The following is a 24,734-nucleotide window of genomic DNA, read 5'->3' on the forward strand; positions in this document are numbered from 1 at the left end:
GAATAAAATAGCATATTTGATTGAGTAATAATATACTTAATTATTTACTTCAATTGTCAAGTTCTAAGTATATCTATAATAAATTTGTAATTAATTAATTATATATGATATATTGATAAACATTAATAAATTTAATTACTAGTTAAATATCAAACTTAATCAATTATAACATTACATTATAGTTAAATGATTACTTAATTAATTATAATTTTTTAACGTTACTTAATTATACTTTGGCCGTCGCTAACGTCTAAATCTGGACTTATACATAATAAGGCGTGAGGGAAATTTACTGAATCTAATACATGGGATAACCTCGAGATCTGAGGCCCTTGTTATCTATTTGTGATAACCTGAAAGTTGTTCACAACGGGCTGAGGCCCAGTACAATCTATATCAAGTAAAAATTCAAAAAACAGATTTAAAAAGAAGTAAACAGTAACTGCTTCAGCTACCTTTTCACTCCTCTTACTCGATGAATCAGATGTACTTGCTCTGCATAAAGACTGGTCATTCTGGCGTGATGAAGTAGTTCTATTGTAGGTTTGGTCTGACAGGGCTTCTTCTGACAATTCTCTTATCTTGACAGCTACGAAAACTTGATATCAGGTGGGGATCAAACGGAAAGCGAAGGGAAAGTCAAAGGTGAGATACTTTATAATCGCGACGGGTAAGACTTAATAAAGATGGGAAAGCAACAAGTAAATTTATAATACACTCTCGACATATCTTTTTTTAAACTCTCCAAATCTCTTGTCTTAAACTCTCTTTCTTTCAAACTCTTTGTATTTCTTGTTTCAAACTCTATAATGGTTGGAGTAACACTAACTCAAGACAAAATCAACAACTTTACAATTACATTGTTACTTAGAAGAAATAGGCAGTATATCGGCAATCGTATCCATCCTACAACAGCAGAGATAAGAATGGAGAGCCGAATGTTTACATTGACTATTCAAACATTATTAGGCTAGCGGTTCCAGACCCTTACGGATTTGGAAATTTTTTAGGTATTTAGTTAAATAATTTGTTTTCATTCGTTTTGGAACCTGTTTGGAACCTGTTTTGGAACCTATTTGTAACATGTTTGGAACCTGTTTGGAATTGTTTTGGAACTTGTTTAGAACCTGGACTACAATAAAATATTTGTGAAACGTGAATAATGAAGGGTTTCTATTTTTTTACATATAAAAAAATTTAAAATAGAAAAAGTTAAATTTTTAGAATAACCTAATTAAATAAATATACGAATACAATTATACTTATTACATATAAATTACACCATATTAAAAGCTTAAACATATTTATAATACATTAATATTAAAGTTTTGATTAATTAAGTGAATAATTGGAATTATGATCCAATTAAAAGTGTTTTACATTTTTAATGTTATTAAAATAATTATTTTTGAATAAAATAGTATATTTGATTGAGTAATAATATATTTAATTATTTACTTCAATTATCAAGTTCTAAGTATATCTATAATAAATTTGGAATTAATTAATTATATATGATAAATTGATAAACATTAATACATTTAATTACTAGTTAAATATCATACTTAATCAATTATAACATTACATTATAGTTAAATGATTACTTAATTAATTATAATTTTATAACGTTACTTAATTATATTTTGGCCGTCGCTAACGGCTAAATCTGGACTTATACATAATAAGGCATGAGGGATATTTACTGAATCTAATACATGGGATACCTCGAGTTCTGAGGCCCTTGTTATCTATTTGTGATAACCTGACAATTATTCACAACAGGCCGAGGCCCAGTACAGTCCATAACAAGTAAAAATTCAAAAAACAGATTTAAAAAGAAGTAAACAATAACTTCTTCAGCTACCTTTTCACTCCTCTTACTNATTATTTTATAATATTTCTATGTATTAGAATATATATTGCTCAGAATCATTAAAAGAAAATGTCTCCATGTTTCCATCTTATCCAGAAAAATTTACCAGAAACAGCAGTAATCCTCTCATGAATCTTCCTCCTACACATCCGCCGAATTTTCAATGCCCCACGCACAGAATTCGGAAGCAACTTCACATCTCTGGTCTGTTAAAAAAGTACAGAATTTCAAATAGCTGAACCCTAATTGCTACGCCATTGACCAGATAACAGTCCAATGGTAAATTAGTAATTCTAAGTGAGTATATCACAAATTAGATTGGGTAACAATAACTGAAACCAGCAATGAATAAAATAAAAAATTCACAAAGTAGTTACCTCCCAACACCAGAGACAAGCCTGAGTATGATCCTCCAACACATCAGCATCAACATTTGGAAATCCATACATTACTCTGTGTCCAACACATACCACCGCACTCTTCACGGCGGCCAAAGTCAAACCCACATTCTCATTCTCCTTGACCTTCATGTGAATCTCTTCCACCAATTCAACAACAGTAATGAACTCTCCTCCATCAATGCCACCACCGATTTGTTTAACGAACCACTGCATGCGGTGAAATCAAAACTCAATCTTTGACCTGTAATCATTTCGTGGTAGTACCGAAAAAGACCCTATAGTTCTTCGTTGACTCTCTTTCTCTTCTGTGGTAAGTACCAAACACGCTCTCTTACGTTTCACAGAGGCCGATCTTCAACGGTGCCTGACAGTTGTTCACAACGGGCTGAGGCCCAGCACGGTCCATAACAAGTAAAAATTCAAAAAACAGATTTAAAATGAAGTAAACAGTAACTGCTTCAGCTACCTTTTCACTTCTCTTACTCGATGAATCAGATGTACTTGCTCTGTATAAAGACTGGTCATTCGGGCATGATGAAGTAGTTTTACTGTAGGTTTGGTCTGACAAGGCTTCTTCTGATGATTCTCTTAGCTTGACAGCTACGAAGATTTGATGTCAAGTGGGGATCAAACGGAACGCGAAGGGAAAGCCAAAGGTGAGATACTTTATAATCGCAACGTGTAGGACTTAATAAAGATGGGAAAGCAACAGCTAAATTTATAATACACTCTCGACATCTCTTTTTTCAAACTCTCCAGATCTCTTGTCTTAAACTCTCTTTCTTTCAAACTCTTTGTATTTCTTGTTTCAAATTCTATAATGGCTGGAGTACCACTAACTCGGAACGAAATCAACAACTTTACATTTATATTGTTACTTAGAAGAAATAGGCAGTATATCGGCAATCGTATCCATCCTACGATGGAAGAGATAAGAATGGAGAGCCGGATGTTAACATTTGACTCTTCAACAATTATTAGGCCGACAGTTCCAAACCCTTGCGGATTTGGAAATTTTTGAGGTATTTAGTTAAATAATTTGTTTTCATTTACTTACTCATACTAATTTCCGTGTTTTTCATTTTGTAGTTCGGGGCAATCGTCGGTGCCTTGACAACGAATCAACTGCTGCCCATGTTGAGAGACGTGGCTATACTTGTTTTGCGAGAACTTAAAGGCCTGGCCCCTGACGACGGCATCAACCCGGGTGGCGGCGATGATGATGACTACTAACTCTAGGATAGCCTAGATGCTCTTTTGTTTATGCGTGCCTACCTTATTGAAGTTTTTCCTATTTGATGAAAAACTTCAACGCCACCCGGGTTGTTCTGCGGGGGCTTATTGCCGCCACCTGGGTTGATGCTGTCGTTAGGGGCCAAGCCTCTGAGTTCTCGCAAAAAAAGTATAGCCATATCTCTCAACATGGGGGGCAGTTGATTTGTTGTTAAGGCGCCGGTGATTGCCCCGAATTACAAAATGAAAAAAAGGAAAATTAGTATGAGTAAGCAAATGAAAACAAATTATTTAACTAAATATCTCAAAAATTTTCAAATTCGCAAGGGTCTGGAACCGCCGACCTAATAATTGTTGCAGAGTGAATGTTAAAATCCGGCTCTCCATTCTTATCTCTGTCGTTGTAGGATGGATACGATTACCGCTATACTGCCTATTTCTTTTAAGTAACAATATAAATGTAAAGTTGTTGATTTCGTTTCGAGTTAGTGATACTCCAGCCATTATAGAGTTTGAAACAAGAAATACAAAGAGTTTGAAACAAGAAATACAAAGAGTTTGAAAGAAAAAGAGTTTAAGACAAGAGATCTGAAGAGTTTGAAAAAAGAGATGTCGAGAATGTATTATAAATTTACCTGTTGCTTTCCCATCTTTATTAAGTCCTACCCGTCGCGATTATAAAGTATCTCACCTTTGGCTTTCCCTTCGCTTTCCGTTTGATCCCCACCTGACATCAAATCTTCGTAGCTGTCAAGCTAAGAGAATCATCAGAAGAAGCCTCGTCAGACCAAACCTACAGTAAAACTACTTCATCATGCTAGAATGAAGTAAACAGTAACTGCTTCAGCTACCTTTTCATTCCTCTTACTCGATGAATCAGATGTACTTACTCTGCATAAAGACTGGTCATTTTGGCATGATGAAGTAGTTTTACTGTAGGTTTGGTTTGACGGGGCTTCTTCTGATGATTCTCTTAGCTTGACAGCTACGAAGATTTGATGTCAGGTGGGGATCAAACGGAACGCGAAGGGAAAGCAAAAGGTGAGATACTTTATAATCGCGACATGTAGGACTTAATAAAAATGGGAAAGCAACAGGTAAATTTATAATACACTCTCGACATCTCTTTTTTCAAACTCTTCAGATCTCTTGTCTTAAACTCTCTTTCTTTCAAACTCTTTGTATTTCTTGTTTCAAACTCTAAAATGGCTGGAGTACCACTAACTCGGAACGAAATCAACAACTTTACATTTACATTGTTACTTAGAAGAAATAGGCAGTATAGCGACAATCGTATCCATCCTATAACGACAGAGATAAGAATGGAGAGCTGGATTTTAACATTGACTCTTCAACAATTATTAGGTCGACGGTTCCAGACCCCTGCGGATTTGGAAATTTTTGAGGCATTTATTTAAATAATTTGTTTTCATTTGCTTACTCATACTAATTTCTGTTTTTTTCATTTTGTAGTTTAGGGCAATCGTTGGCGCCTTGACAACGAATCAACTATTGCCTATGTTGAGAGACGTGTCTATACTTGTTTTGCGAGAACTCAGAGGCTTGGCCCCTGACGACGGCATCAACCCGGGTGGCGGCGATGACGACGACCACGATGACTACTAACTCTAGGGTAGCCTAGATGCTCTTTTGTTTATGCATGCCTATCTTATTGAAGTTTTTCCTATTTGATGAAAAACTTCAACGCCACCCAAGTTGTTCTACGGAGGGTTATTGCCGCCACCCGGGTTGATGTCGTTGTCAGGGGCCAAGCCTTTGAGTTCTCGCAAAACAAGTATAGCCATGTCTCTCAACATGGGCGGCAGTTGATTTGTTGTCAAAGCGCCGACGATTGCCCCGAACTACAAAATGAAAAAAACGGAAATTAGTATGGGTAAGCAACTGAAAACAAATTATTTAACTAAATACCTAAAAAATTTCTAAATTCGCAAGGGTCTGGAACCGCCGACCTAATAATTGTTGAAGAGTCAATGTTAAAATCCGGCTGTCCATTCTTATCTCTATCGTTGTAGGATGGATACGATTGCTGTTATACTGCCTATTTCTTCTAAGTAACAATATATTGTTACTGTAGGTTTTACATTTATATTGTTACTTAGAAGAAATAGGCAGTATATCGGCAATCGTATCCATCCTACGACGGCAGAGATAAGAATGGAGAGCCGGATGTTAACATTTGACTCTTCAACAATTATTAGGCCGACGGTTTCAGACCCTTGCGGATTTGGAAATTTTTGAGGTATTTAGTTAAATAATTTGTTTTCATTTGCTTAGCCATACTAATTTTCATTTTTTTTCATTTTGTAGTTCAGAGCAATCGTCGGCGTCTTGACAACGAATCAACTGCCGCCCATGTTGAGAGACATGGCTATATTTGTTTTGCAAGAACTCAGAGGCTTGGCCCCTGACGACGGCATCAACTCGGGTGGCGGCAATAACCCCCCGCAGAACAACCCGGGTGGCGTTTAAGTTTTTCATCAAACAGGAAAAACTTCAATAAGATAGGCATGCATAAACAAAAGAGCATCTAGGCTATCCTAGAGTTAGTAGTCATCGTCGTCATCGTCATCGTCGCCACCCGGGTTGATGCATAAACAAAAGAGTCAATGTTAACATCTGGCTTTCCATTCTTATCTCTGCCGTTGTAGGATGGATACGATTGCCGATATACTGCCTATTTCTTCTAAGTAACAATATAAATGTAAAGTTGTTGATTTCATTCCGAGTTAGTGGTACTCCAGCCATTATAGAGTTTGAAACAAGAAATACAAAGAGTTTGAAAGAAAGAGTGTTTAAGACAAGAGATCTGGAGAGTTTGAAAAAAGAGATGTCGAGAGTGTATTATAAATTTACCTATTGCTTTCCCATCTTTATTAAGTCCTACACATCGCGATTATAAAGTATCTCACTTTTGACTTTCTCTTCGCGTTCCGTTTAATCCTCACCTGACATCAAATCTTCGTAGCTGTCAAACTAAGGAAATCATCAGAAGAAGCCCCGTCAGACCAAACCTACAGTAAAACTACTTCATCATGCCAGAATGACCATTCTTTATACAGAGCAAGTACATCTGATTCATCGAGTAAGAGGAGTGAAAAGGTAACTGAAGCAGTTACTGTTTACTTCATTTTAAATCTATTTTTTGAATTTTTACTTATTANAAATACAAAGAGTTTGAAAGAAAGAGTGTTTAAGACAAGAGATCTGGAGAGTTTGAAAAAAGAGATGTCGAGAGTGTATTATAAATTTACCTATTACTTTCCCATCTTTATTAAGTCCTACACATTGCGATTATAAAGTATCTCACCTTTGGCTTTCCCTTCGCGTTCCGTTTGATCCCCACTTGACATCAAATCTTCGTAGCTGTCAAGCTAAGAGAATCATCAGAAGAAGCCCCGTCAGACCAAACCTACAGTAAAACTACTTCATTATGCCAAAATGACCAGTCTTTATGCAGAGCAAGTACATCTGATTCATCGAGTAAGAGAAGTGAAAAGGTAACTGAAGCAGTTACTGTTTACTTCATTTTAAATCGGTTTTTTGAATTTTTACTTGTTATGGACTGTGCTGGGCCTCAGCCCGTTGTGAACAACTGTTAGGTTGTCACAAATAGATAACAAGGGAAAAGCTCGTTATCTATTTGTGACAAATGTTTTCAATCAGGTGGAAAATAAAAAGTCTTTCTTCATTCTTCTGACAAAATCATCTTCTTCCTCAAGCCTCAAACCCTAGATTTTAGAAACGTAGTCGTTTTTTTCTAAAATGGTAGATACGAGCACCGTCGAAGATTTGGTTTTGGAAATATAATTAAAGGTCGTCCACATCTACTAACTGTATAAAGAAATTATTAATTAATTAATTACTCAATTGAATTTGCCACCAACAAGCATTCGTTTAAATACATTCAGCTCAAGATGTTTTCTCTATAAGATCCAAATGATACAACTTGTAAAGGAGTAGTTTAGTTTGAGTCAACATGTAATGGTTGTGCCAAATTTAATTAATCTAATAGATTTGACTATTTAGAGTATTAAATACCATCATTAATAAACCAGAACAGAAAAAGAGAAATAAGAGATGATGCGATGGGCAGCATTTCATATGCTTAAGCTTAACTACCACTGGCAAAACCTTAAACACAATTATAATATGGAAAAGCATTAATTTTCATACATTAAAATTCAAAACTTAAAAATATTTACCTCAACAGAGGCTTTTTTGACTGACACGAGGCTAGATGAATCAAATACCTATGCATGGTTTATAGTATGACTTATTTTGAAATATGTTTGAATCTCTTTAGGCAACTGAATTATGTAATTTCCATTATAGTTAGATTTCATATTTTGGATTGTTATGAAAAAAAAAAAAAATATATTAAAAATGCGTATATGGTGATGGAGTAATTTCAGTCTAAAGACTAGACTGCAGAATCTATGGCTTTTTGCAGTATGTGACAGATGACATTTATTACTTTCCTCAATCTTCCATTCCTTCTTCACCGCCCCACCCTCCAATTCTTAGGTGAGCGGGAGCCTCACCAGATCCTTTGGACATTTGTAATTTCTTCTGTCTCTCTGACTTGGGATTTGGGAATCAGCTCTAATTCTCAACTTTGTTTTAGAAGACAAATAAAACCAAATAATCCTTAATAAAATATTTCTATACTACAAGTTATAAATTACAATAATAGATGAATATAAAACAAGGTATAGATTAAAATCCATTCCGTTTTTCAAAACCGTTTATGACAACCCATTTAGGTCAATTCGCAAATCCCGCACAAGGTGACGAAATAAGCAATAAATGATAATCCATCACGCTTTNATCAGCTCTAATTCTCAACTTTGTTTTAGAAGACAAATAAAACCAAATAATCCTTAATAAAATATTTCTATACTACAAGTTATAAATTACAATAATAGATGAATATAAAACAAGGTATAGATTAAAATCCATTCCGTTTTTCAAAACCGTTTATGACAACCCATTTAGGTCAATTCGCAAATCCCGCACAAGGTGACGAAATAAGCAATAAATGATAATCCATCACGCTTTTGAGACCATTCACGGACACTTATTAAAAGGGTTTCGTAACAAACTCATTAACTCATTTAGGTGACTTTGCAAATCTCGCCCAATATATAAAAATGTTGTAAAATGACAAAAACACTCCCACCACCCATAGTGCCAAATTTCGGCCATCACCGCCGAAATCTGGCCGAAAAATGCCGTTACGACGCAGACTGGTCGGATCTGACAGGTAGGGCATCGATATGGCATTTTCCAACTAGATCCGTGAAAAAGTCCAGATTCGACCGTTAGAGATGGCCAAAGATATAGCCGTCATTGTCAGTCAATGGTGACCAAGATTTGGCCGTCGTTGACCGTCAACGATGACCATTTCTTTGGTCGTTGCTGACGGCCAAATCCACTGTGGATTTAGCCGGAAAATGCCAGATCGATGAATTAACGGTCAGCTTCGGTCGTTTGTAGGCCGTTGTGATAGATTCCGGCTACCATCGATGGTGGTTGCCGGAATCTGGCAAGTATGGGTATTGGGTAGGTGGGGGTGTTTTTGTTAATTTTTAAACTTTTTTTTTCTGGGGGTATTTAATGAAATTAATAAACAATAAAGGTGATTAAAGACAATAGAGAATTAAGCTGACCTGAATCAGATCCTTCTTTGAATATTGGCCCTTTAGAGAGGGGTCAACCATTTCTACTACTTTGTCTCTATTAGTTAACAACTTTCATTAACCACCACAATTAAGGGTTTAGACAGTCGCAAGGTCTCAAATATGCTACCTGACCCTACAACATGGCAGAACCAATTGAAAATGTTATTCCTTCATGTATGTGCATGTCTTGCAAGTGTATCAAAAAAATTAATAAAAAGAAGTAATTACACTGTCTCCTGCATAACTCCTAAAAAATATCAAGACTAAGAAGATAAAACTTGACTGAGATCATGTAGCCTATGCATATCTTAAAACAGATGACTTATAATTAGGGATTTCATTACAAACCATAAAATATTCTAATTTCATTACAAACCAAACCAAACAATAAAATTGTTTAGAATATTATCATGTCCTCTCAAAACAAAAGCCAATTATTTAGACTACAATTAACAGGAACGTGAATAAAATGCACAGTACAACACAACAGAATAGAAATATTCCCAGGGAAATCAAAAAAGAATAATTAAAAGACTGGACAAAGAAAGAAAAGAATGATCATATGAGCTAACCAGCATGACTAATTACAAGAGATGCTGACCTCAGATGATCAGCAATGCTTGATGAAAAAGTGAAGTAGTCTACAGCAAAGGACCCATCTTCTCTAAGAGACTGCTGACAGAATAAACTCAAGATAATTATGATAAATTACAAATCAAAAGAAAATATAATCACCTCACTTTGGATTTTTGATGAAGTAAAAGTAAACTTCTTAACAAATTGCTTTTGTTGACGCAACAAGGGAGCCTTGACAAGTGCCACACAAAACTTTGGCAGATGGCCAAACGCGGCATTATAACAATAATACTGATATGTCTAAGATAATTAATCATCATCATAAATAAAGTTGATTGTTATCCTTTAAATTGTTTCCAAGATAATGTATCAAAAAGTTCAAATAAAAGTCAAACTTCTGTTTTTAGTTGAAACCACACTCCAACGACGAACATATTATTCAATTTGTGAATGTAAACTTTAACCTTAATAAGCACAACAAGGTTCTCTCATCATATTTATTAACTATATTCCCACTTGCCCCTGCAGGACTAGACATCCCTATTTGGTGACCTGGCAGGATTCTAGATTGCTATTGCCTACCTTATGTTTATATCAAGAAGTGCCTAAAAATGTAGCTCCATAACTCCTAAGTTGGAGCTCCATGCATGTTTCCTGCATATCTCTGAAATGTAAAAAGTCTTTTCTTTTCCCCATGTCTCCCCCACCTATGCTTTTACATGCAAAGAATTTGTTTTTAATAATTGTTTACAGGTCTTTCCTAAGGCTACTTAACCTGTTGAATATAATTTTAAAGCAGCAATAACCCAACAAGTCAATGTATTACTTAACTAAGCATTCATAACAAAAACTTTTACGAATTCACAAATATATGAACTTCAGCCTCAAATTTCACTACTTAACCTTCTTAAGACTTTCCTACAAATTACATAAACACTTCAGCTTAACAACAAAGCAAATAAGATCAAAATACTCAAAACATCATTATCAGAAATCTCCATTTCACCCTCACAAATTTCTACTTTACAATTTGATTCAAAAACAAGAAAAACCAATTACACCAGCAAAAACAAAAATAAAAAAATAAAGAGAAACAAATAACCATTGAACTAAAGTAGGACAATACCTTAGTGGGCACATAAGTTCCTCGACCCATTTGAATGACAAGGTGGGTGTACCCTCTCCTAGACAATTCCTGTTTCACTTCCAAAGTATCCACAGCTTTTACGAGAGCATCAAAGCATGTTGTTCCCACAGTTACAAACACAATTCTCTTCAAGCCCACACTATCTTCAGTACCTCCCATTTATAACTTTGCTGCCTATAGCTACTACTGTCTAAAATGCACACCAATTAAGCTTGAACTCCTATTAATAATGCCAACCCATGGACATCAAAGAAAATCACAAGCTTTACACTCATCAATAGCAACAAACACAACAAATGACATAAATAACTTAAGCATTCCCATTTCAAAAAGCAACAAAACAACCCAGATAAAAACTTTTTTTAAGGAAAAAAAAACCCACATTCTTTAAAGTCATCAAAGGCAACAACAAACATCTCAAGCAGGAATTAACTTACATTATTATCTTGTTCATTACTAAAGTACTAACGGATACATTAGCATAAGATTTTTTTTTTTAACGCATTCAATCTTTTGGATGCAAAACAAATGATTATACTTTCAATTTTAACTATAAAAGAACAAATTCGCTCTCCTAATCTCTAATAGATTCCGAATTGATCATTTTCTAAATTAAATTGATAGCCAAATTGGAAATGGAAGCAACCGAGGACATATGAACAACTCAATTCAAACACTTATAAAAAAGTTTCACCCGAAAGCATATCGAACACTCACCGGAATTTCAACGGTGAATACACCTTCCCTTTCAATATTCGAACTTTCGGTGATGCTACAAAAACCAGCCGGTCTCCCTCCACATACCACCTCGAATTTGCTGGTTTTTCCACGATTTCCTCCTGATTGGGGGTTGTATTGGGTAAGGGATTGATTTCTTGTGTTGGTTTGGTTAAGTGGGTGGGGGCTGCGGGTTCACGGTGGAGTTCGGTGCTTCTTTACAGGATGAGGGAATATGGTGAAGGAAAAGAATATTTGGTAAACAAGTTAGCAGAAAAAGTGAAAAGAGACTAGATTGGAATGTCTAAAGTTGAGGTGAAAGCTTGTTTCTTTGTATAATGAGTATGAATTGAAAGAAGAGGGGACAAAAGTGAGTTTGTACAGTTCTCCAACAGTGTCAAAAAGTGTTAAAAAAAAAGAAAAAGAAAGGAGAGAGAGAATCTGCTACTATTCTATTCTTCTTATTATTATCTCAGGATTTGAATCCGAATCCTGTTGGATTTTTTCTTTACAGGTCAAAGTATTTCTTCTCCATTTTTTTTCATGTCAGATCTTTAAATTCCTTGGGATTCCCTTTCTTCCCACATACTATTCTATCTCTCTTGTCACTCATCCCTCCATACATCTCAGTTGCCTGCAGGTTGCCTTTTTTTATGATAATTAAGCTTACAGAGTTAGGGAGAGAGACTTGAAATGGGGTTGATTTTGAATGTTGAATTTCATTGACCACACCATTAACACCAATCACGTAAACATTTTTAGGCTATGAAATGATACCTTGGTGCCTTGTTTTCAGCTGGTGGGGGTGATGCATTATTGAAATAAATTAAAGTTTGTTAGGAGATTGATTGGACCTGTAATTTTTATAGGTTTGGTAGACCAATCCAACCTAATTTGGGTTCATGAGGCTCATTATCAGGTCAGGTCAATTACCCAAAACTTTGGTTCCCACCAGCCAACTACCATCTTATCTGATATAAAGGAGCCTGTGTCTCTCTCTGTGTCCTGTTCCTGGCTTCCTCCTGCACCATGTCCACCCAGCAAGGGCTAGCTGTTCTACATAATAAGGACTGGGGACCCAAGCTTGTCAGCCCACAATTACCCTATCACCCTTCAAGAAGGTATTTAGGTAGTTTCACATGTGAACCACTGAACCAGTCACGTGCTTTTATTATTGGTTCACATGAGATAATGTTATCTTGGAATGTTAAAATATATAGTATTGTATAGAGTGAGTGTCAGTAATGTATTTGTCAGGATCGGACATTCGGACGCTTACCCCACACTAAACAGTACAATTATTAGGCTTTCTGGATTGGATGTTAATCTCTAGCCATAGCAAACCAATCCCGTCTAAGCACCCTCTTCCCAAAGGATTCGAAGGTAAAAGAATATAAAAATATCTAACATGAACTAAAAGAGTAAGAGAATCATCCAAAATTTAGTAATTAGAACTTTTACTCTACCGATAGTTCTAAGATTTTAGAAGACTAGTGAAATTATGCCTAAACTGGTTTAGATAGCTTTGATCATACAAAAAAAAACTCAAACCAACCGGAAGCATCATGCTCTTGAAAGGACTTGAACCCACGACCAAGTTTTAACTATTAGTATTAATAAAGAAAGTAATTTTATCTCTTTAAATGAACAGTTTTGCACCCAGAATTCAAGGTGATCAGACCCTCTTTAACTCTCGTTCCGAAAGAATGGTGACCCTTCTAACCAACAAGATTGATGATGTGATAATAATTGATTTGGTATTGAAGTGATCTCTGAAGATAATCAAACATAAATTGTGGTAGTACAGTTTTATTAAAGCTTAGAACTTTAATGTGGAGTGTGGACTATGGAGTGGCCTCTTTCTCGCTCTCTTTCTCGAGACTTTAGAATTTAACAATTTTAAACCCCATCCGCTGACACTAGATTTAACTGCATGAGGCATCAGATGAACCGTCTGTAAAGAGTTTTCAGATGAGCAAAGCGGAAGTCTCTAATAATATTTCCACTTCAATTTTGTGTGGGTTGTAAGATGATATTACGTAATGCAACTCCTATATATGAAGGTGGCAATAGCATGTTTGAAATCCACCTTCCATTCTGTTATGCATGTTTTTTAGTTTTTGATCGTTTTCAAGGAAATTACGCCAACATCACATTTTTATTTCGTGGCCCCTTTTTCTCAATTTCTGTTCTTCCTCCTCTCAAACCCATACTTCGTACTTAAAAGTTTCAAACACAATTTTAATAAACTAAAATAATCATGGGCAAAATTAATTAAGCACGACTAACATAAATATATATACCAGAAGTCATCATGCACGCTCGCAGATCTGCTTCTGATTGTCCCTGGTTTTCAAACGCTTGAGCTTAATTATATTATTAAATTTGAAACTCAATTTAAAGTATTAAAATGGGTTTATATGTGTTCGACTTTCTTTCCATTGATATAAAACAGAGACATTTCCTTTCTTGTACGTGGTTACAAAAGCCTATTCATATAAAAGGTACTTCTCCTTTTGTAACAGTGCCATGCATTACTAAACACGACAAGAATGTAGTGATCAAGTATTCTCACCTTCTAGACTTAAATCTCTCAACCAATTGATTAACTTATGATTCACTTATCTCAAACTTGTGTATTCCTAGGGTTTTGACACCCCACAATAGCAAATTTGGGCTTTCCAAACTTGCACTTTTTTCTTTGAGCCCCACATGCTCCAACATATTTTCTGTATAAGCATGTGATGGGAAATAGCATAAATGTTTGATGAATATTGGATTATTAATTAGATATTCAAAATGAGTATAGTCTACGTAAATGGCTTAATTTGTCCAACCCATGGCACGAAAATGTTAAGCTACTCTATCTGCCGTCTAATTAATTAGAATTCGAGGTAGTTGATTTACTCTTAAAAGACCGAGCATATATATATGCACCAAAGCTTAAGGATGGTGAATGCATTAATACTCACGCATCAATCAATTCTCATTGTATCATGTATCGTTAAACTAATTAATAAAGAATAAACGGGAATTAATAATAGTAAATAAATGATTATATGGATATATTACTTGAGATTTAACATGATTGGACTTATACAATAGTTACGTAAATGGTTGCTTGGTCTAAACATAAATGGCACTAAATATTCAAAGATTATATGAATGATATGCATAAAATAGTACGAAATTAAGAAGAAAAGCAGTCTACTATATTCGATTCTCTTGCTACTTCATTTTACTTATCCTTAGCATACTCTATCGTTTCTTCGCTGCAGCAAGTTCTTCAATTTTCACCTTATATATTATTAAAAATACTAATATATGCAAAGTGAAACTGTTAAAAGAAACTCTTAATTTCCTTCACAGAAAACTCTTTTCTTGTGGCAATGAATTTTATATATAAATTTCAAGAAGATAAACTATTTATTAAAAGAATGCCAAGGTATCGTATGTCCTAACAAGTTTATCTAATGTACACCTACCAAGGTTGAGTAGCAGATTACAGAACAAAGATAAGAATTAATGAAACAAATTGAAAGAAATTAATGAAACAAATTGAAAGAATTACAGGCATAGAATTTCTGCTACTACAAGTCCCTCTCCCCTGGGAATGTGAAGTTTCTTCACCCCTTTTTTCGTCTCTATTGATTACGTCAAGTTAGAATCTTCTATACCAATTTTAGTTATTTTGTGATAACATAATCATTTCTCAATATTAATACAGATGCATTTGCTAGTAGTTGATCACGAATACTATGCCGATGGAGAGCGACTGCTTGATCCTACTTACCAACTTCCTACATTAGATAGAGACTAAATTGTAAACTAAGGTTTTTTAGTTCTTAAACATTTGAAATTCATAAAAAACACCCCTAAATAATTATCAATGACTCCCTTAAGGTTTGAAATCTATCCAAAACACACCTGTTGCGTAGGGATGGGCATGGGCAGGGGACCCTTGTCTCCGGCCCCAGCCCGAAAGCCCAAGGGGATTCCCCGATCCAGGCCCGAAGCCCATTTGGGGAATCCCAGAAAAAAGCTCGTTCCCCAAACAATCCCCGAATTCCTCGTTTGGGTTTTTTTTTTTTTTTTTTTTTTTTTTTTTTTTTTTCAAATTATATATACCAACAATATATATATGTATATATATATATTAAACGTAAAGACCATATAATCAAAAAAGAAATTAAATCTATAATGTACATATTAAATATAAAGACCATCATACTAAATTGATGATATATTACAAATATCAAAATACTAAAAGAAAATAATGATTATAATGAATCCAAATATCAAAATGATAATTATAATACATTATACATATATATAAATATATTATGTATTAACAGTATAATATTATGTATTATTGTATTAAGTAATAAATATACATATATAATGTCTCTTTAATATATAATGTATTATATATGATAATTATACATATATATTATAATAAATTTTAAATAAATAACTAACATATATATTATAATAAATTCTAACTAAATAGTTATCACAATTCATAATATAACGAAGGCAATTAGGTAATAGAATTGATATAATGATTCAACGAGGGACCAAAAAAAAAAAAAAAAATTATAGTGATTTATTGATTCATTATAATCAATCAAAACAACAAATAATATATTACATATATATTATATATTAACGTAAGATTATAGATAACAGCATATTATGTATAAATTATAATGTACAATATATATATGTTATATACGTTATACTTATATAGTATATATCATATATAATATACAATGTATAATGTATAATGTATAATATATAATGTCAAATGTATACCATATATAATGTATAATGTTAAATGTATACCATATTTAATTTATAATATATAATATTAAATGTATAACTTTTGTTTCATAGCATTAGTCCCAAAGGATTCGAAAGTAAAAGAATAAAAAAATATCTAACATGAAGTAAAAGAGTAAGAGAATCGTCTAAAATTTAGTAATTAGAACTCTTACTCTACCGATAGTTCTAAGATTTTAGAAGACTAGTGAAATTATGCCTAAACTGGTTTAGATAGCTTTGATCATACAAAAAAAAACTCAAACCAACCGGAAGCATCATGCTCTTGAAAGGACTTGAACCCATGACCAAGTTATAACTATTAGTATTAATAAAGATAGTAATTTTATCTCTTTAAATGGACAGTTTTGCACCCAGAATTCAAGGTGATCTGACCCTCTTTAACTCTCGTACCGAAAAAATGGTGACCCTTCTCACCAACAAGATTGATGATGTGATAATAATTGATTTGGTATTGAAGTGATCTCTAAAGATAATCAAACATAAATTGTGGTAGTACAGTTTTAGTAAAGCTCAGAACTTTAATGTGGAGTGTGGACTATGGAGTGGCCTCTTTCTCGCTCTCTTTCTCGAGACTTTAGAATTTAACAATTTTAAACCCCATCCGCTGACACTAGATTTAACTGCATGAGGCATCAGATGAACCGTCTGTAAAGAGTTTTCAGATGAGCAAAGCGGAAGTCTCTAATAATATTTCCACTTCAATTTTGTGTGGGTTGTAAGATGATATTACGTAATGCAACTCCTATATATGAAGGTGGCAATAGCATGTTTGAAATCCACCTTCCATTTTGTTATGCACGTTTTTCAGTTTTTGATCGTTTTCAAGGAAATTACGCCAACATCACATTTTTATTTCGTGGCCCCTTTTTCTCAATTTCTATTCTTCCTCCTCTCAAACCCATACTTCGTACTTAAAAGTTTCAAACACAATTTTAATAAACTAAAATAATCATGGGCACAATTAATTAAGCACGACTAACATAAATATATATACCATAAGTCATCATGCACGCTCGCAGATCTGCTTCTGATTGTCCCTGGTTTTCAAACGCTTGAGCTTAATTATATTATTAAATTTGAAACTCAATTTAAAGCATTAAAATGGGTTTATATGTGTTCGACTTTCTTTCCATTGATATAAAACAGAGACATTTCCTTTCTTGTACGTGGTTACAAAAGCCTATTCATATAAAAGGTACTTCTCCTTTTGTAACAGTGCCATGCATTACTAAACATGACAAGAGAACGAACCAGAATGTAGTGATCAAGTTTTCTCACCTTCTAGACTTAATCTCTCAACCAATTGATTAACTTATGATTCACTTATCTCAAACTTGTGTATTCCTAGGGTTTTGACACCCCACAATAGCAAATTTGGGCTTTCCAAACTTGCACTTTTTTCTTTGAGCCCCACATGCTCCAACATATTTTCTGTATAAGCATGTGATGGGAAATAGCATAAATGTTTGATGAATATTGGATTATTAATTAGATATTCAAAATGAGTATAGTCTACGTAAATGCCTTAATTTGTCTAACCCATGGCACGAAAATGTTAAGCTACTCTATCTGCCGTCTAATTAATTAGAATTCGAGGTAGTTGATTTACTCTTAAAAGACCGAGCATATATATATGCACCAAAGCTTAAGGATGGTGAATGCATTAATACTCACGCATCAATCAATTCTCATTGTATCATGTATCGTTAAACTAATTAATAAAGAATAAAAGGGAACTAATAATAGTAAATAAATGATTATATGGATATATTACTTGAGATTTAACATGACTGGACTTATACAATAGTTACGTAAATGGTTGCTTGGTCTAAACATAAATGGCACTAAATATTCAAAGATTATATGAATGATATGCATAAAATAGTACGAAATTAAGAAGAAAAGCAGTCTACTATATTCGATTCTCTTGCTACTTCATTTTACTTATCCTTAGCATACTCTATCGTTTCTTCGCTGCAGCAAGTTCTTCAATTTTCACCTTATATATTATTAAAAATACTAATATATGCAAAGTGAAACTGTTAAAAGAAACTCTTAATTTCCTTCATAGAAAACTCTTTTCTTGTGGCAATGAATTTTATATATAAATTTCAAGAAGATAAACTATTTATTAAAAGAATGCCAAGGTATCGTATGTCCTAAGAAGTTTATCTAATGTACAGCTACCAAGTTTGAGTAGCAGATTACAAAACAAAGATAAGAATTAGTGAAACAAATTGAAAGAATTACAGGTATAGAATTTCTGCTACTACAAGTCCCTCTCCCCCGGGAATGTGAAGTTTCTTCACCCCTTTTTTCGTCTCTGTTGATTACGTCAAGTTAGAATCTTCTATACCAATTTTAGTTATTTTGTAATAACATCATCATTTCTCAATATTAATACAGATGCATTTGCGAGTAGTTGATCACGAATACTATGCCGATGGAGAGCGACTGCTTGATCCTACTTACCAACTTCCTACATTAGATAGCAAGAGACTAAATTGTAAACTAAGGTTGAGAAGAAGATGGTGATGCATTTTTTGTATCCTCAGCAGGCGCTGGATTAGAGGGCACCACACTCGGGGTGTTGGATTAGAGGATGATGCAGTTGAAGCAGTTGCATTACTGCTCGACTGATTATACCTCTTTAGCACACTGTCTTTGTTTCTACTCCACCTTTTTGGGAGTTGAATCTTCGTTTACTGCATAGAAGTTAAAGAAAATATGTTAAATGAAATACAATCAAGTTTAGAACTTCTGCGCAATGTAACCAAGAAATGACAGGGCTGGGTGAGGTGATTGTGATAACAACTATTGCCTCCAGAAGAGATGATAGTCTCAAATCTTATTTGATTTTTTTTACCAAAGTGCGGTCCAGCTGTAGATAAGATTGCCACTGAAATAAATAGCAGGCTTATGTTGATCCATGCATGTATTTGCAAGTGGATTATTGATTTTCAGTTTGGTAAACCATTTACTTGAATGCCTGAATCTAACTCGTTTGAAGACTGCAAAACCATCTTGACGTTGAACAAAAGTGATATAAACACTAGGTTCAAATTGCTCTATACTATCTTTCTCTAGGTGTTCCAGATTATCAAGGAAACCAACGTAAACGATCTTGACAGCAATGAATTAAAATCAACCGAACGTGATTTATGGACTTGCAATATATTGTGCACTCTGCTATTCTTGTAAACTTTGACTTTCCATGTTTAGACTTATCTTGTATATCATATACATTACGGGATAGCCTGTATTCGGCCCCCATCTCTTGTAAACTTTTCTATCTTTCAGTGCTTCGATTACTGTTGGAGTTTTTCGATCATCTGTGTCCCCATGTCCCAATCTTCCATTCGCACCTCTTCCCCAAGTCAATACTTCACTTCTCCATGTTAGAACAACAACATGATGTGCCCACAAGAGATTTCTTCAGCAAAGTCACCAACCAATTTATCTTGTACCCGGCAAGGCAGTTTTCCATCAGAATTTGGATTGCCTAGCTTACCATATGCAGTACTACCCATGATAAAGACATTGCCTGATGTAGTGAGGGTTGGTGGAAACTGTAGTCAATGAGGGATGAAACACAAGTGGGAAGCAGATAAGTATCCTTGCTTCCATGCCCCAATCTGTATTTGTCACCATCATCCCATGAGAACAATTTTCTAGACGACATATTTGCACCTGAATGCCCTGTAAGCTCCACAATAGCTGCAATATGCCATACTCAACAAGCAACTTTGATAGTTTTTAGTCCACTCAATGATTGGACTTCTTTTGGGTATGTGAAACTCTCTCGATTTCCATGTCCTAAAAGACCAAATGATCCATCTCCAAACGTAAACAATTTTCCACTAGCAATGGCCAAGGCTATATGCCATGTTCCACATGCAATAGATAAAACTTGTAGTCCTTCTAAAGGTCCACAAACTCTTTTTGGTATCAAGTGGCTAACATCAGTGCCATGACCAAGAAGTCCAACATTATGGGTACCATCACCCCAAGTGAATAAATCACCAGATATAGATATAGCACATGAATGATGCTCACCACATGCAACAAAATCCACTTTATTAACTGCCAGGAAGTTCACAAGTCGAGGACGACTAAAGTCCCTTTGAATTCCATGACCAAGTCTCCCACCAGAGTCCTCTCCCAAGTGAAAACCTCACCTTGCCTTGTTACAAGAGCAACATGTCGCACACCACAAGCAATCTGCTAAACATCAAGAACTACATTTGATTCCAAGGGCTTAGGAATTAGCACAACAATCTTCGTAGCTGTCAAGCTAAGAGAATCATCAGAAGAAGCCCCATCAGACCAAACCTCATCCCATACATACACATCCCCCAGTGATTATATGTCATCTGGACCAGATCCTCCACTTGAAGTGCTAGGTGTGCTTAAAAAACTAATCCGGAAACCATCTCCACCACTTGTCCTTAGTTGCATATTTGGATGTTCTGAAGCCACATCTGCACTTGCAGAATTTGAAAAGGAAAGACAAGAATCAACGGATGATCTACCACGAATACTATTACTTAAATCTAGAGAGGGAGCAAATGGCCATCCATTTTGAATGATATCACCATTAGGTATGTGAAATAGAAACATATGTTTCAAAACTATATATCACCACAAAGACATCTTCAAATAATACAGGGACAAGAATATATTGCTCATATTCCGCAATTTTATATTGATAAAAGGATAAATAGAATATCTTTTAGGTATGTGAAACTCTCTCGATTTCCATGTCCTAAAAGACCAAGATGCTAATACTCTCCTTAGGGTTAAATTTGCGGATGGCATAGCATCTAGTATAAGTACACTCAATTGCAGTGAATAACGAATCCAGCCTGCCAATCATATTACTAAAAATTACGTTTAAGTGCAACAATGAGAGGGTTACATTACAACCTTGCTTCTACAGTTATTTTAATAAGCCATCCAATTTTTAATTTTATTTTTTCAAATTTTTTAGAAATAAATAGAGAAATTTATCGGAATATGAAATTAATGTTGGGGTTCAATTTTACAATTAATGTAACTATAGTAATGCAACAATGGAGCCAAATTTCATTAAAGATGCAATGTAGGTGTCCAAACTTTTCAAAAATTAGAACTCTAAAATCACAACTCAAGAATCCTAATGAGAAATCTAGAATTACAAGAGCAGCTTAATCATTTTTTTATTTTTTTACTGATACATAGAAATCCCTCGACCTTTCCAACATGTACACCGAGTTCTTATCTGGGTTTCTAAAAGACTCAACAACCTTAATAGTTAGGAAATTTGTACGCTCTAAACATCCCAATCAGGCACATTCAAGGAGATTTGCACCCTTGACTTATCAGTTGAAACCAAGGGCTTTTACCACAAAGTCCAACCCTTGGTGTTAGGACGATCTTAGTCAGTACTGCTAGTGTGTTCAAAAACGTAATTATAAAATAAAAGATGCACAGGTAAAAATAACAGATGTGTTTAAAATGGAGGGGTACTAAACTTTTGAAGGGGAGAAATCTTACTTCTTAGTAACTCTTAGTGAAGCTCTTTCCTAAGAGTTGAGAAGATGGGTTTAACTCTGGTAAAGTAACCAATGCCCCAGATTTTATTGCGAGCATACCATCAAACTACTACCAACTCACTCAAAAGCACAAACACAAAAACAAAAAAAAAAAAACGCCTCAGCACCTCACACACACAACAAACTAACTTCAGATATCAAGTAGAATCGATCAGAAAAATAGCCCAAGATACAATCATCATCATAAACAAAACGAAACAACTATGTTATCTTTTTTCCCTCCTTTTGATAACCCAGAAATTCCCCAAACTCCTCAGATATGTCAAGTACAAAACTGAAACCCCGCCAAAGCTTAAACTTCAAAAACTCGTAGCATTTCACTAAATACAACGGATTAAACTATAAAGCTGAATTTTTCTTATATTGCCATTCATACTATTGCTTTATATAATTAATCACTATACAGAGCATCTTTGGCCATAGCCAGTTGTTGACGACCAAATGTGGTCAGATATGGCTGTCAATGGCCAGATCCAGCCGTAGATCTGACTTTTTTCGACCAGATCCACTATGAATCTAGCCGAAAAAGGTCATATCGGCGCACAACCTGCCAGATCCAATCGGTCATGCGTCGATACGATGACTCCGACCACCCTTCAGCGGTGGTGGCCGGCTGTCGGTATTTAATGGGTGGATAGGGGTGTTTTTGCTAATTTTTAATATTTTATTATAGGGGTGTTTAGTAAATAAAAAAACCTAGGGGGTATTTTATTAATTTCCAAATCCTACATCATAAAAACCACCAAATTTTTTTCAAAATATTATTCTAAAAAGTATCTGAATAATGAATCAAGTGCACCCTATACCATTGAATTCATCAACTGAACAAGATCCGTTGTTGTCCAGCGGTTCGATTCCCGACAACGAAAACTTTTTCAATTCCAATTCCAAGTTCTTTTGGGTGCGTTTATTTTAGTATTTTTGCACTATCATATCCCTATCATTCTGAAAATATACATTTGCTTCCCTATTCTATTTACTCAATTACTTTTAAACCCCTTAGGTTTGTTAATTTGACAAACACCCCCAAAAAAGTTTAGAAATTGACAAAAACACCTCCACCCACCCGTATTTGCCAGATTCCGGCCACCACCGTCGGAAGGTGGCAAAAATCTAGTACAACGGTGCACTACCGGCTGGATCTGGCTGATAGTGCATCGATCTAGCCTTTTCCGGCCAGATCTTTGGCTATCATTGACAACCAAACGTGGATCTGGCCGTAAATCTAGCTGCCAATGGTCAGATCTAGCCGTAGTTTTGACCTTTTTGGTTAGATCTACGGTGGATCTAGTTGGAAAAGGTCATATTGACGCACGACCGGCCAGATCCAGTCGGTCGTGCTTCGATACAGTGACTCTGGCCACCCTCCGATGGTGGTGGCCAGCTGCCGGTATTTAATGGGTGGGTGGGGGTGTTTTTGTTAATTTTTAATGTTTTATTACAGGGATGTTTAGAAATTAACAAATTTAGGGAGTGTTTTTGTTAATTTTTAAATCTTACCTCATAATAACCACTCAATTCTTACTTTTTCAAAAATTTTATCCAAAATACTAAAACAAACGCAACCTCATATTTCTCTTGTAGGGCTGAATTGTGTAGTGTTCTTGCATGAGAAACTGGTACAAGTAACTGGAACTTTCCTCCAGAGATCCTGCATCACAATATTAAGGGATTAAATGGCTCTAGAATTATAAATTATTTTATCTCTTAGCTATCACGTCATATTACAACGCCAACAAGTATCATAAAACATAGGCTGCACAATCGATTGGTTATAAATTGCATTAACTTGAACAACAGGACGGAAGATGGCTATATTGAGGAAAGGTAAGAATACCTCCCAAGCTAAATGGTTTCATGCCTAAACAGAGTACCTGTAAAACCAAACATACATTTGTAATTGGGTCTAAAGATAAAAGAAAAGTGAAAAATGAACATCAAACTTCTCAACTAAAATAGAGAATTTATTCACAAAATTTTCAGTAGAGTCCTCAAACAAGATAGATACCTTGAATTTCTCATCTGACAGATTTGCGTTGGATGCCTGCTGATGGCGTCTAATATGGGCTATGGAAATTGCAGAGTTTTAAGTAAAAACTGAACAATTCTAAGTATTTGAAAATGAGAAGAAGCATAATGAAAACATGCTAGAGATGCTATATACTCTATCTCAGATGGCATATTATATAGGCGATAGAAATGGCAGAGTCGTCAAGGGAACTGAGACAAATAAAACAAAAATAATGAAATAAATTTTTAAAGAGAATGTTTCTTTTATAAGGAGAATACAGTCTGGTGAAAGGTGCGATATTGTTATTTTATTAAAATTACATGTAGCTTTTCCTTCTTTACAGAGTCTGTTGGCTGTCGGTCTTCCTTCTTCTATGGTATCCCTATCGCTCTCCCTTCAAGTTTTCTTTGGTCCCCCACCTCTCTCGCTTTCGGTCTCTCCCTGTGTCGCTCTCCCTTCTTTAAAGTTTTCTTTGGTCCCCCACCTCTCTCGCTTTCAGTCTCTCCCTGTGTCGCTCTCCCTTCTTTGAAGTGTTCTTTGGTCTCCACCTCTCTCGCTTTCGATCTCTCCCTGTGTTGCTCTCCCTTCTTTAATGTTTTCTTTGGTCCTCCACTCTCGCTAAGCACTTTCCGTTC

General features: G+C 35.0%; 2 protein-coding genes and 1 pseudogene across 5 annotated transcripts; all 3 read right to left on the reverse strand.

Moving 5' to 3' along the window:
- Positions 1–1,932: 1,932 nt before the first annotated feature.
- On the reverse strand, positions 1,933–2,612 carry LOC116130377 (chromatin assembly factor 1 subunit FAS1-like). Its single transcript, XM_031416119.1, has 2 exons — positions 2,251–2,612; positions 1,933–2,079 (listed from the first exon to the last, which is right to left on the reverse strand). Exons 1-2 carry the CDS (start codon positions 2,485–2,487, stop codon positions 1,933–1,935), a joined length of 384 nt encoding a protein of 127 aa, XP_031271979.1. The 5' UTR covers positions 2,488–2,612.
- A 6,584-nt stretch (positions 2,613–9,196) lies between these two features.
- LOC116130417 (UDP-N-acetylglucosamine transferase subunit ALG13 homolog) lies at positions 9,197–11,867 on the reverse strand. Of its 4 annotated transcripts, none has more exons than XM_031416170.1 (3): positions 10,912–11,867; positions 9,782–9,881; positions 9,197–9,342 (listed from the first exon to the last, which is right to left on the reverse strand). In XM_031416170.1, the coding sequence occupies exons 1-3, from the start codon at positions 11,089–11,091 to the stop codon at positions 9,272–9,274; spliced, it is 351 nt and encodes a 116-aa protein (XP_031272030.1). In that variant the 5' UTR covers positions 11,092–11,867; the 3' UTR covers positions 9,197–9,271. The 4 variants fall into 4 exon arrangements, with proteins under 4 accessions (XP_031272030.1, XP_031272029.1, XP_031272032.1 ...); XM_031416169.1 differs by having other exon boundaries at positions 9,782–9,884; XM_031416172.1 differs by having other exon boundaries at positions 9,209–9,342; positions 9,811–9,881.
- Positions 11,868–19,683: 7,816 nt separating this feature from the next.
- On the reverse strand, positions 19,684–21,114 carry LOC116130378 (annotated as a pseudogene).
- Positions 21,115–24,734: the final 3,620 nt, after the last annotated feature.

Source organism: Pistacia vera, unplaced genomic scaffold (genome assembly GCF_008641045.1).
Source record: "Pistacia vera cultivar Batoury unplaced genomic scaffold, PisVer_v2 Contig22, whole genome shotgun sequence".
In the NCBI taxonomy this organism is placed as follows: domain Eukaryota; kingdom Viridiplantae; phylum Streptophyta; class Magnoliopsida; order Sapindales; family Anacardiaceae; genus Pistacia; species Pistacia vera.

What these genes read in the sequence shown, in the direction of transcription:
- LOC116130377 (XM_031416119.1), bottom strand. Translation starts at nt 2,487, where the DNA reads ATGCAGTGGTTCGTTAAACAAATCGGTGGTGGCATTGATGGAGGAGAG. An exon ending in CTTGTCTCTGGTGTTGGGAG is followed by an intron (nt 2,080 to 2,250) that starts GTAACTACTTTG and finishes CTTTTTTAACAG; the next exon opens with ACCAGAGATGTGAAGTTGCT.
- LOC116130417 (XM_031416169.1), bottom strand. Translation starts at nt 11,091, where the DNA reads ATGGGAGGTACTGAAGATAGTGTGGGCTTGAAGAGAATTGTGTTTGTA. An exon ending in GAACTTATGTGCCCACTAAG is followed by an intron (nt 9,885 to 10,911) that starts GTATTGTCCTAC and finishes TTATTCTGTCAG; the next exon opens with CAGTCTCTTAGAGAAGATGG. An exon ending in TCTTGTAATTAGTCATGCTG is followed by an intron (nt 9,343 to 9,781) that starts GTTAGCTCATAT and finishes GCCATGTTGTAG; the next exon opens with GGTCAGGTAGCATATTTGAG.